Below are 14,663 nucleotides of genomic sequence, written 5' to 3' on the forward strand. Positions count from 1 at the left end.
TGACTTTATATCTCACAATTCTGACTTCATATCGCATTTCTGGCTTTATATCTCGCAATTCTGGCTTCATATCTCACAATTCTGACTTCATATCGCAATTCTGACTTTATATCTTGGAAATCTGACTTTATATCTTGCAATTCTGACTTTATATCGCATTTCTGACTTTATATACTCACAATTCTGACTTATCACATTTCTGACTTTATATCTTGGAAATCTGACTTTATATCTCACAATTCTGACTTCATATCGCATTTCTGGCTTTATATCTCGCAATTCTGGCTTCATATCTCACAATTCTGACTTCATATCGCATTTCTGGCTTTATATCTCGCAATTCTGGCTTCATATCTCACAATTCTGACTTCATATACTCACAATTCTGACTTCATATACTCACAATTCTGACTTCATATTGCAATTCTGACTTTATATACTCACAATTCTGACTTATCACATTTCTGACTTTATATCTTGGAAATCTGACTTCATATCGCAATTCTGACTTCATATCGCATTTCTGGCTTTATATCTCGCAATTCTGGCTTCATATCTCACAATTCTGACTTCATATACTCACAATTCTGACTTCATATTGCAATTCTGACTTTATATACTCACAATTCTGACTTATCACATTTCTGACTTTATATCTTGCAATTCTGACTTTATATCTCACAATTCTGACTTCATATCGCATTTCTGGCTTTATATACTCACAATTCTGACTTATCACATTTCTGACTTTATATCTTGGAAATCTGACTTTATATCTTGCAATTCTGACTTTATATCTCACAATTCTGACTTCATATCGCATTTCTGGCTTTATATCTCGCAATTCTGGCTTCATATCTCACAATTCTGACTTCATATACTCACAATTCTGACTTCATATTGCAATTCTGACTTTATATACTCACAATTCTGACTTATCACATTTCTGACTTTATATCTTGGAAATCTGACTTTATATCTTGCAATTCTGACTTCATATCGCATTTCTGGCTTTATATCTCGCAATTCTGGCTTCATATCTCACAATTCTGACTTCATATACTCACAATTCTGACTTCATATTGCAATTCTGACTTTATATACTCACAATTCTGACTTATCACATTTCTGACTTTATATCTTGGAAATCTGACTTTATATCTTGCAATTCTGACTTCATATCGCATTTCTGGCTTTATATCTCGCAATTCTGGCTGTATATCTCACAATTATGGCTTTATATCTCACAATTCTGACTTCATATACTCACAATTCTGACTTATCGAATTTCTGACTTTATATCTTGGAAATCTGACTTTATATCTTGCAATTCTGACTTTAACAATATTGCGATTTTGATTTTAATCACGATTTTGACACACACAGACATGTTTTACAGTGTGAATCTGAAACATTTTTCCAAAGGAAAACAATTAGATCTTTATCAAAGACCTGTAACATGTCTCTAAAACAGACATAAGGCGATTTTTTTTTTTTTCCAGAATTCACTGCGTTTGGTGGTAATCAGTGTATTACAAAGGTACAAAACAGATTTGCGTACTTAAATAGGTTGGTATTTCAACAGTAAATTTAAGTTAAAACCGTAAAACCTAAAACGTTGCTACCATATTTTTTACTGAATTTGTTTTTACAGTGTTTTTATTGCTTGTATCTTGCAAATCTGACTTTATATCTCACAATTCTGATTTCAAATCTCGCAATTCTGACTTTGTCTCGCAATTCTTAATTTATATCTAGCAATTGCGAGTTTATATCGCAATCGTTACAATAGTCCATGTGACATCAGTGGTTCAGCCTTAATTTTATAAAGCTACGAGGATACTTTTTTGTTGAGTTTATATCGCAATTCTGACTTGAAGGTACAAGGCATGAAGCGGGCACAGAGAGAGTTTTGAAGAAAGTTTTGGGAGAAAAAACGCAAAGACAATTCTCAGAATATATTTTATGTGGCAAGCAAGAATTAAAATCATATAAATTGAAACAAGATGTGGGTGAATAAATTATGACAGAATTTTCAAGGGATAGTTTTTTTTAATGTATGTTATACGTAATTCCGTTATACATAATTTCAGTTTCTTATAAAAACAGCGGATAAACACTTTTCAACTTCACAATTTGTAAGAATACTTTTTTACCTTTTACTTTTTTAACCTCTTCATGAGCATGTTTTACTGAAAGTAACACTCTTCACAGAATTTCTGGTACATTTCTAAAAGATGTTTTGTAAAGCTAGTAGGTGTTAACAAGACTCAGTAAAGGGGCAAGGCTTAGCAAAGGGTAAATTATATTTTGAGAGTGTTCAAATGTAAATCTGATTGTAAATTTTCAAGGGATAGTTCACCCAGAAATTTTAATTCTGTCATCATTTATCAAAAATTATCAAAAATGACCTTCGTTCGTCTTCAGAACACAAACTAAGATATTTTTGTTGAAATCCGAGAGCTTTCTCACCACGCATAGACAGCAATGCAACTACCACATTCAAGGAAAGAAAGGTAGTAAAGACATCATTCAAATAGTCCATGTGACCGTGCTATCACAAGAGTACGACGACATGGCATTTTGACATAGAATGTCCATCTCTCTTAGTTCACTGAGCAAAAATTGCAAGTCATCCTCTTTGGCGAAATCTTCAGACATTTTTACGAAGACTGTTTTATGTACACCGTGCTTCGGATTCAATGGCTGCGCTGATCAGAAAGGTCTCGGATTCCATCAAAAATATCTTATCTTGTGTTCCAAAGATGAAGGTTTTACAGGTTTGGAATGACATGGGTGTGAATATTTATTGACAGAATTTTCATTTTTTGGGGAACTATCCCTTTAAGTTAATGGGAATCACAGATGTAGCAGAAATGTTTGTATTTGAGTGGAAAAGAAATACTGAGCTTGGGAAAGCTGAGCGAAAAGAAACTATGACAGATGAGTGAAAGCATATATTGTGATGACAGTTCTGTCCCTTTGTGAAGATGCTGGCCTACTTAAGATGTTTGGAGCGGTTTACAAGCACTTTGAGTCACTGTTCAAGTGCTGTAACAAAGGCATTTCAAATGTCTGTCTATTTTTGATAATTTGATGGTTTTTACTAATTATTTCTTGCAGCATTGACACATTAATTGCACAATAGTTCCTGACATATTGTTGAAATGTTACGTTAACATGTTAATCCCAAAATGTCTGTTTGCTAATCTCCTAATGGTGCAGTTAATGAGACTGTCTATATGTTAGTAAAAGGGTTACAGGTACCGAAAAGAGATGTTTTGTCAGGCATTGGGGCTTTTAATAATTCTACACTGTTTAAAAATGTATTGTACCTACATCAGGCTGTTCCCCAAATAAAACACTCCGCTCAGAGGACGATGGCCCACTTTACGCTCTCCCACAGTCTCAGTATCCCAGCTACATATTCATCTTTGTCTCTTACCTGTGCCAAAAACGGTCTATTATTTGTGTTTTCATTTTAACAGTATAAAATATTAAGTATATAAATGGAAATGAGCCTCTAAAGAAGCCCATAAACACACAATTATGTGTTCAGCTCTCTTGTTTTCTCTAATACGTGTTTATTGCATCTGACACACTAACATACAGATGCGATATGTCATGGTGCGGCCCGTTCCACTGACCAGTAGGATTTATATCTGGAAGATAAGGTTAAATAAGGAGCAGAGAACCTGGTATACATGCTGTTTATGAATTATTCAATTTTATGAGTCACTGAGTTTAGCTTCTGCTGCAAATACACAGCAGCATTACTTCAGAATTCTTGATCGGACATGTGTGTTTATGTTCACTTCTTTTAATATCTCTTTATCACAATTGTATGCAGTACACTCATTCAAACTGAGGCAATATGTTGCTGCCTTTGATTTGCAAGATTTACATGTGACAGTTTTATGTGTGCTCTAAGCACTTGATTGAATTTTGATTGATTTGATGACAATTCTCACACCACATTTTTTTCTGAATCTGAGCATAGCTAAGCCAAACTCATCTGTCACAGAACAAATCTTCGTAGAGCAGTGTAGTGAGACATCTTATTGACTTCTCTCTTTCTTTGGCTCGCTGTGTGCTTTCTGTGTGCTGCTGTGTTAGATTAGTGTGGCATGCTTTAATAATGCACTAAGGGAGGGGTGTTTCTGCTTGGCAGCAGGAGAGAGGCTCTGGCATTCAAAAGCAATCGCCTTGTGAACCCCAACTGTGTGACAAGGCCACACAACATGGCTACAGCACACATCACAGCATACAGCCCCACCACAGAGACTGCATTTATAATCAATACTTAAACGCACAATATACAGAAACTATTCATTCAGATAAGTGTTAACAAAAGAATAACTTAATTAGATGAACATAAGTTGACACAGTTGACGTCAAAAGTTTACATACACCTTGCAGAATCTGCTAAATGTTAATTAATTTACCAAAATATGAGGGATCATACAAAATGCATGTTATTTTTATTTAGTACTGACCTGAATAAGACATTTCACATAAAAGATGTTTACATATAGTCCAGAGAAAATAAAAGTTGAATTTATAAAATTGACCCTGTTCAAAAGTTTACATACACTTGATTCTTAAAACTGTCTTATCTTTTTTTGTTTGTTTGTATGTTTAGTGATAGTTGTTAATGAGTACCATATTTGTTCTGAACAGCTGACAGGTCACACAAATACTTTTAGTTTTTCAGCATATTTGTGTATTTGAACTCTTTCCAACAATGACTGTATGATTCCATCTCTTCACACTGAGGACATCTAAGGGACTCTCACTGATGCTTCAGAAGGAAACATGATGCATTAAGGGCCGGGGTGTAAACTTTTGAACAGAATGAAGATGTGTACATTTTATTACTTATTTTGCCTAAATATCTTTTTATTTAGTACTGTGCTTCAGAAGCTATATAAGATACTTGCATGTTTCCTAGAAGACAAAACTTACTCTGATCTTCAAATTCAATAAAATTTCCCCCTCTCGGCCCTCAGTTGTCCTCAGTGTAAAAACATGGATTTCAAAATCATACAGTCATTGTAAAAATGCTAAAAAAAAAAAAAAAAAAAAAAAAAAAAACAGAATTTGTGGGACCTGAAGGATTTTTCTGAAGAACAGGAGGCAGTTTAATTGTTCATCACAAATAAGGGACTTATGAACAACTATGACTAAAAAACAGCTGTGATTCATTCAGGTAACAACACAGAATAATAATCAAGTGTATATAAAATTTTGAAAGGGGTCATTTTTATAAATGCAACTATTATTTTCTCTTGTGGACTATATGTAAACATATTTTATGTGAAATATCTTATACAGGTCAGTACTAAATAAAAATAACATGCATTTTGTATGATCCCTCTTATTTTGGTAAAATACTTAACATTTTTGCAGATTCTGCAAGGTGTATGTAAACTTTTGACCTCGACTGTATACAGTCTTTTCACTTCATCTTCTAAATGACAAAAAGTGCTACTGCTAAGCAAAACCCTAAATTTGTGTTTTAAATGTCTTTTAGCGATGTAATATCACAGCTGTGCAAAATTCTTGTACGGAGGCAGCTGTCAGGATGATGAGCAGAATTTGTCTTGATCAGGGTTTTTATAGGGTAGGAGCCACTAGACTGTGTAGGACAGTCACTAAATGGGCAGATTTGATTTAGGAAGTTAATGAGTCCTGGTTTGTTTTGTGGATGTTCGATTACTTTACTGTAGAGATGCATTCTTTATATAGCCTTTAATTTGCATGTTTTTCTCTCTTTCTCTCTCTTTCTCTGTTCATAGTTTGATTAATGAATTTAGGCCACAGTTTAGAGCTCTGACTCACCAGTTCTCAAGTTTGTTCACTTTGAATAATTTAAAGATAATTCTATGAATCATAAAACTAGCACATTACACGTATAATTTATAATCTGTCCACACACGGATTTGCAACTACTGTAGTTTAACGCTGACATTAGTGTTAATTGCTTATTAAAATATGGGTAAATATTGTTGCAACACCATTCTTGTTTTATTTCTTTGAAATGTATGTTTGTTATTGTTGAACCAAACTGTCTTTACATGAAGCAAATACTCTGTATGTGCTAAAATATATACACATTGTAGCTCTTACTGAACATGTTTATATTTTGTATTATTTGGTTAATCACAATGGCAACACTTTAGTATCCATCTTATTCTTCAAGGCGAAAGTAAACCTACACTCTTAAAAATAAAGGTGCTTCACGATGCCATAGAAGAACCTTTTTGTTTAAATGGTTCCATAAAGAACCTTTAACATCTGAAGAACCTTTCTGTTTCACAAAAGGTTCTTTGTGATGAAAGAAGGTTCTTCAGATTATAAAAAAGTAAGAAAGGGATGGTTCTTTAAAGAACCTTTGACTAAAATGGTGCTTAGTGGAACTGAAAAAGGTTCTTCTATGTCATCGCTATGAAGAACCTTTTAAAGCACCTTTATTTTTAAGAGTGTATGAGACTTCCAGTTTATAAGCCGCTATAGAGGGTTACCCATATTAGCAGCCAAATTGGAGATACTCGGATGTAAACAACAGCATTGATTGCATTATAAATGTACTACTACAGTACTGAATACATTGTTCTGCAAACTTATGCTGTCTAAACCATGGAAACAAATGTGTGGAAGCTGCTAAATCATATAGAGAAGGACCTAGTAAGCAGGAAAGGGTGCAATAGTTTGACAAACTTAATAGGTGGTACATTCGCACAAGCAGTATTAATAATTTACAATTTGTAGCTGTACTAATCAGCTAAATTTGTGAGTTTCATTCGGTTCAGTGGCATTGCTTACGTTCAGTGCAGCCATTTTGAACAATTGATGAAGTGTCGTGAAAACACTCTATAGGGAAATAACAAGAAGAAAAACGTTATTGTTAAATGGTAAAACTGTTTGCACTACAAACCAGTGTGTTCTTAATTAAGATAATACAGTAAAATAATATGGTAAGACATGCCAGTCTGCAATATCAAGCAGCAAAAGGAGCTGTTTGTACAGCTAAAAATAGCTGGATGCAGCCGAGACCGGAAGCCAGACCCAAAAACCTACAAATGGTCATGCCAGTTTTTAAGGGTAAAATAAGGTGGATAGGGACTAATTCTTGCTTTTAACTAGTTGCTTATTAGCATGCATATTACTAGCATATTGGCTGTTTATTAGTACTTGCAATCTTATTCTACATCCTTAATCCTACCTAATACTTACACTTAACAACTACCTTACTAACTAATAAGGTTTATTGAGGCAAAACCCGTAGTTAATAGTTAATGGTGAGAACTGGACTGGACCTTAAAATAAAGTGTGACCATCATCATTAACTTGTGTCAGAACCATGGACAGCTGCCTTGGCGCGGTGACTGCGTGTGGTTTCTGTCATTAGATCGGTGCGCTTGCCTAACTGAGCTTATAGATCGAACTTTGTTTGGGGGTTTGAGGTTTCATTAATGCAACCGTCCAAACCAAAAGATGAGGGTCGTTTAAATAGTAAATACAAAATCACAGGAGAGGAGCAGCGCCATATGTTCAATATCAAATTACCAAGTCTGGTGCGTAGATCCAACAAAACATAAAGCTAGTAAAAATTAGGATCTGCACACGGTAATATTGCATGCTTTTATCTCTTTAGGCAATCTTTTATTCAATGGCTTAAATAGTACAAATGCCAAACAGATTTAGTTCTAATACACTAAGGATGCTATTTACGTTTCGTTGTGTTTCAAATAGTGTTTCGTAACAACAAATGTCGGATTATTAATTTGGCAGAACACTTATTTTGCCTTGCGCAAAGTAAACGCTTTCCAACTGGTTTCGCGTACGAACTACTGAAACCGTATACGCTGCGGTGCTTTGAAACGTAGGCTAATGTAGCTGCGATATAGATTTACAGACTTGTTAGGCTATAAATTACCAATAAAAACCATAATGTAAGATTCACACAGTGTGTAAACCCTCTACTCTCACTTGACTGTCGCTTAGTCTGATTTTTCAGAGATATGTTACATGAGAAAATCGTCTGTCAGCCGCTGTTGATCTGTTAACTGAAGCCTAGAGGCTGGAGGCTGGTGCCTGTTTGAGCTCCTGACCCCGAGCTCTTCCGGACTGACGCTAAACGCATCACATACGGTTGATCACACGCGTGCTGGTTCAGATAGTGAACAGCTTGCTGCACAAGATCAAGGGATGAGCAGAGATCCAGAGGACTTTTTTTCCCCTCAAGTTCACATTTTATTTTTGCAGCAGTAGCAGTCATGGTGGTGTTTCTTGATTTGTTTCAGGAGAATTTAGCAGTAAAGTGGACAGGGAGACAACTGATTAAAACTACACATGGGAGAGAGGCACTGTCCACCGTACCACGACTGTGTCCAAATGTTTAGACATTCGGATGGGATGGGACATTTAGGAGGACTAGTACTGAATATCTTCCTCTGCTTACTGCTTCCTGTGATATCGGATAGGTGGGCACTGTTAAGGTCGTGCAGGTCTATTGATTTTTTGCCGTGTCCTAAAGCATATTGCTCTTGCTTTATTGACTCCCAAACCCATTTTCAAACACATCACATGGCTAATATCTTAAATTAGCCATGCATTCTATGTATGCACTGTAAATTTGTTAACGGCTTTACGGCAATTTATTATTTTCTTTTAAATACAGTGTTTTTCACAAGTGGAAAATATGGCCTTATTTTTGGTGCATTTCTACTTCCCGATTCCATGCGTGAAACATCACGTTTGTTTAAAAGTGATTACATTGGACTGTTTATTTTTTTTATTTAGTCATTTTGATGTCAGGTGTTACCCTGATACTAATTTTGATTAATTTGTAATCGTGGCCTTCCTCTACGCCGCACTTTATTATCCTTTATTTTACAGTAAGACATTTTAATGTCAAATGTACATGTGCCAGTATGGAGTATCATGATAATGAAGATATCGCAATGATTATGCACAATATTGTTATCGAGGACACTTCAATATGCTGTGATTAATTATTTATTACAAATTTTTCAGATTTTCTGCATGCATTTTAATACTAGCCTACTTTTCCCATCAACTTGTTAAAATACACAAGACCGCTGTATGCTGCGTCAAAGAGTATTAGCGCACTCTGATATAAACAAGACCAACAAAGACCAGAAGCGCATTATCAAACAGTGAAGAAGACACGCTGAATGAAAATGCACATTCGCTTTCTGCCAGTAGATGGCGATGATGGAACAGCAGAAATACAACCTATACCCCAATAACCCCCTAAAAAACAAATGCACTACTTTTTCTTTTTCTAAGCAAACTCTTCTTTCTTTTAAACAGCCATTTAGATTTGCATGTTTGCGATGTTATTTCTTCACAGAGCCAAATACTTAAATACTCTTATTAGACTTTTTATTTTTACACTTTTATCTGGACTACTGCATTCCCTAGATATTGTTTTATTTTATTTTTTTCCTTTATTGTTCAGTAAGACTTTACATTCAGGGTCCATTAGTTAACATTAGGTAATGTATTAGTTAAAGGTTGTATCAGCGATTTCTAGCCTAAAACATAAAGTGTCAATTTCAGCTGACCTTTCTTCACGATCCGCTCGCTGCCTGCCCCATAAATTTGTCTGTGAAAAAAACGCATCTCTCTGGTCAGCCTAGGGTCCGAGATATGCCAAAAAAACAATCGGCGCTATCAACTATTCCACAGATAAACAAACAGTGTTCCAACCAATCAGCGTCAGGGGTTTGGTGTTGTGGACTTTCGGTCCGCCTCCCTCACATCCCTGCACCAGTAGGAAAGTCCTGGTGGAACAGGAAAGGATTGGTTGGAACACTGTTTGTTTATCTGTGGAAAGGTTGGTAGTGCCGATTGTTTTTTTGGCATATCTCGGACCCTAGGCTGACCAGAGAGACGCGTTTTTTTTCACAGACAAATTTATGGGGCAGGCAACAACCTTTAACATAAACTGCTAGTGAAAAAGTCTTCTAAAGCATGTATTAATCTTCAACATTTATTAAAATACTATATATAGTGAATTATTTTATTGACCTGAGCTAATACAGGCTAACATTTTTAACAAAAAATAACTTGTGTAACAAATTTAGCTGTTGCTTATTGTTAATGTTAACGTTAATGCAGTAAGGTTAACTAACGTGTCCTTATTGTAAAGTGGTACCTATTGTTCATTATGATTCTTTTGCATTTTAATCTATTTGAAACCATTTTTTTTCCTTTTATAAAAATGTTTGTGTATTGCTTGATTGTATTTATGTGTTAAAACCTGTTATACTGTATTATGACAATTTGTACAATTTTTCCAACTTATTTCAATATTGTGATGATACCGTATACCGTGATCAAGCTTTAGCAATTATCTGAACATGAAATTTGATAATGACATGATATATTAACATTAACTTTCCGGCATATAGACCTATAGTTTGAACCTGTAAAATATACAGCAAACGAAATGTCACCCCATATGCTTGTAACATCATTACTGTATTTTTTCTGCATTTTCCTGTAAGGTAAATTTCACAGGTGCCATTTCTTTTACTTAACAAGCATTTTTTTCCGCTATTGTTGAATAAGGTGGGTGGGTTGGAGGAGAGGGAGAGTTGTCAGCTGTACTGATGGGAAATCTCCGTCTATTAATTCCGAAATGTCTGCGTCTAAGAATAGCCTGTCGGTCCTCGCCCTGCGTGCCCTCGCAAAGCGGAGCCGTTCCCGAGAGACGCACGTTTGAATGCGCAGCTGTCTCCCAGCGCTCGCATCCCGACCACTGGCACAAACAGTCCATAACCTGACAACGCGCTGTCAGTTTGTTACGTTCCGTTATCTCCAAAACTGCACAACCCCTCTGCGTCGTATAAACAAGCCGACTGTATTTTCATGCGGTAAAGGCAGGTGAGATGAAGCTGTGAACGCATTCGGTAGAGAATGAACCGTCGGTACAGGTACAGACCGGAGTTAGCAGAATAAATTAGTCAGTGGGGTGCGTGTGCCGTGCGTCATGTGCTGCAAGAAGAACTGGCCAGCGCGCTGAATTGATCAGTGGCTCATTATAGCTTAGCTTGCCAGCTGATCGGAGCTAACTGTTTCGTTCGGCTTGTGTTTCACAAGCTGATATCTTGTGAGCCCCCACCCCACATTCGTCCTCAACTGCCTCCTCCCCCTCTTTTTTTCCTCAGGGGCGCTTGACGGAGAGTAACGAGGCTAACAGACAGCTCAACATTGGCAGAAATAAGGAATAGAGGGATCCGAGTGTTCTCACGAACGGATTGCCCTCACTCGGAGAAGATGAACAGATCCTACGCGGCCCAGAGCCCAATGCAGGGGAACACAAGCGGCTATGGGAACCCGGAGATGTCGCCGTTGTCCCCTCGCGATTGATGCTTCTACTTTCTGTCACTGTGTGTCCCTTCATTGGAATTGTTGACGGTTGGATTGGTTCTTTTGCACTGAAATGCCATTGATGGCTCTGGCGAAAAGGATGACACCTTACCAGTGAGCATAAAAAAAATCCAATCGATACTTGTAATGATCTGTTTTTGCATCCGAATAATTTACCTGTGTCGTAAAGAAGAGGAAAGCAGAATTAACATCGGATATCGCACAAACCTCTGTAGCTGAGATGCAAATACATGCGAGTAAACGTGAGCGCGAGGTGACCGAAGGCAGATTATAGCTACACCGTGCCAAATATTGCGGATGTTGCGAAATAAATAAATAATCAAAATTTCATTCTATTTTTTCTCTTTTTAAAATAGATATGGATACCGTAATCATCAGAATGTACTACAGTTAAAACATTTTGTTTTAAATGTTTTCATTTTTGTTCACTTGGTTATCACACCTAGATCGTATAAATGATTGTAGCTATGATAATTACAACCTGATTTTTCAAGGAAAAGCACAGGAGAGAGAGACAGTTCTGGAAAATATGAGGATGGAGCCACAGAAAACGAGAGGTTTACCCAAGAATTACATAGCCGTGGAAATATGTTGATTTTGGACATAAAATGAGGTGATGAAGGATCATTTTGTATGTTGAAGTGGACAACGAACCTGTGAACTACAGAATATAAGGCACGCTTTTTTCTTAAAATTTTGTTTGTTTGGTTTTTGTTCGTCTTATTTTTCGTTTTCCTGAAATCTAACCATCAGCTCCTGGAGCGTGGCATCGCATATAAAAGCCATGAAGACAAATGTGTACTCCAGTTATACACGTATTAAGTTTTGAAGCAGATGGGATGTAATGTGGTGTGGTCGCGTTGAATATTCGCCCCCTTTTTTCCTGCTTCGTGAAGACTGGCATTTGGTGTCTATAGAATGGCTCGGTTCGGAGATGAGGTGCCGTCCAGGTATGGCGGAGGACCGGGACACGCTCAAGGGGGACCCGGCCGCGGCGGCAGCAGGCAGGGCGGCCCGCCGGGTGCACATCAGAGAGTGTACAAGCAGTCAATGGCCCAGCGAGCCAGAACTATGGCCCTGTACAACCCTATACCGGTGCGGCAAAACTGCTTCACTGTCAACCGATCTCTGTTCATCTTCAGTGAGGACAACTTTGTGAGAAAATACGCCAAAAAGATCACCGAATGGCCATATCCTTTTAAATCCCCTCACAGTGAGTACCCTGGGGCCTCCAGTTGCAGGTATGAGTGTGGCATATGTAAGGTCACCTGAAAATGTCTTACAACACGACCATAATGAGTCACAATACTGCTGGGTTATTGATAGCTTTGTGGGAAAACGCGCATTAGAACGTTTTCAGGCGTTTATTTGTCAAGTTATTTCGGTGGCAAGATGAATCGAGTCTATTTCTGGTGTGTGTTCGGTGTGTTACGTACGGGCGTGAGGTGAGCGGTGCTGTGTGACGATAGCGGGCGGCGCTGTGGCTCGCAGAGGCTTGCTGATGTCAGCATGTGCAGTCTCTCAGCTTGGTCTCATTCGAGAGAAAGCGATGGTGAAAAGGGGAGGTGAGGGGAGGGGGAGAGCCACCATTTCCCATATTCTAAGAGCTCCTGGAGAATACGAGATATGTACGTGTACTTGCATCTTTCATAGTGCACCTTTTGAGCCTCGTTTTTAAAGACAAAATGGGTTTTGTATGGGGAAAAATGAAAACTTAAAGCAATATCACAAGGCCGCAGGTAATTAAAGCAGTGTTGATGCTCAATACAGCGTGACCCTGAACCACAAAACCAGTCATGAGTTTTTTTTTATTTTTATTTTTTATTTTTTTTTATTGGGATTAAGACATAATCTGAAAATCTGGAATCAGAGGGTAGATCTCAAATCTAAATATTGAGAAAATCGCCTTTAAAGTTGTACAAATAAAGTTCTTAGCAATGCATATTACTAATCAGGAATTAAGTTTTGATATATTTACAGTAGAATATTTACAAAATGTCTTCATGGAACATGCACTTTACTTAATGTTCTAATGGTTTTTGGTATAAAAGAAACATTGATAATTTTTGACCCATTCAATGTATTGTTGGCTGTTGCGACTAATATACCTGTGCTACTTATGACTGGTTTTGTGGTTCACATGTTGCTTTTATACAATAGCTTAGTAAACACGTAGCATAGGCTACCTTAAAAAAACAGAAACTTGCATTTTAGATAAAAATTAGTAAATAGTAAAAAAAAAAAATCAAGGAGCGCACAGATCGAAAGCTGGTCTGGAATAGCATATGTGAGTGGAGCAGAGCGACATAGACTTGGCAACTTCTAAAATCGCTTAGTGTTAGACTAAAAATTTACTTCTTGAGTGTTAATAAACTACATTTTATAAGTGTGGATGTGTGGTATTGATGCTTCTGTCATCAGCCGCATGTTAAGTGCCATTTATGATTATGACAACTCTTCACTCATTGGCTTATGGGATAATAAAGTGTCTATCAACTAAATATACATATTCACCCTGTGTTATATTAATACTGCAAATTTGGACATAGTACTCATTTTACATATGTGACCCTGGACCACAAAACCATGTATAGCATGAGTATATTTGTCGCAATAGCCAACAATACATTGTATGGATCAAAATGATTGATTTTTCTTTTATGCCAAAAATCATTAGGATATTAAGTAAAGATAATGTTCCATGAAGATATTTTGTAAATTTCCTACCGTGAATATATCAAAACTTAATTTTTTTATTAGTCATATGCATTGCTAAGAACTCCATTTGGACAACTTTAAATTGTCTTGCCACATATTTGTTTTTACATAATATATAGTAAGTCACTGTTGTATAAAAACACTGCTTTATGTGTGTGTAATTGTATATTATTATGTGGGGTTTCATGTAATAGGTTTTAGGTTTTTTGTAGACCAGTTTTGTTTTTGTATTTGTTTTTGAAAATGAAAAACCATGCGTATCCATTGAGCAGGTCTATTGAATCATGCATGTATTTTTGACTTGGCATGTCCTGAAAAGACTGTGTTTTGCCCTTTTCCACTGAAGACTTTCCACAATATAACTATTGTTATATCAGATTGGATGCCTGATGCCTTGTTATAATGGCAGAACAACCCAAAAAACATTAATGTTTTAGTTAAACAAATCTTTAGCTACAGAAAAAAGCTGTAGCTAAAGCTCCCTGCCTTTTCTAATAGACCTCTTAGGATTTAAAATCATT

General features: G+C 36.6%; 1 protein-coding gene across 1 annotated transcript in view; it reads left to right on the plus strand.

Annotated features, from left to right (window-relative positions):
- Nucleotides 1-12,342: 12,342 nt before the first annotated feature.
- cacna1aa (calcium channel, voltage-dependent, P/Q type, alpha 1A subunit, a) overlaps nt 12,343-14,663 on the plus strand; it is a 137,578-nt gene continuing 135,257 nt past the window's right edge. Inside the window, exon 1 of the mRNA XM_073839715.1 lies at nt 12,343-12,614. Coding sequence (XP_073695816.1) covers nt 12,343-12,614 — 272 coding nt within the window. The remainder of the gene's footprint in view (nt 12,615-14,663) is intronic.

The sequence above is a fragment of the Garra rufa genome, chromosome 1, assembly GCF_049309525.1.
Source record: "Garra rufa chromosome 1, GarRuf1.0, whole genome shotgun sequence".
Classification (NCBI taxonomy): Eukaryota; Metazoa; Chordata; class Actinopteri; order Cypriniformes; family Cyprinidae; genus Garra; species Garra rufa.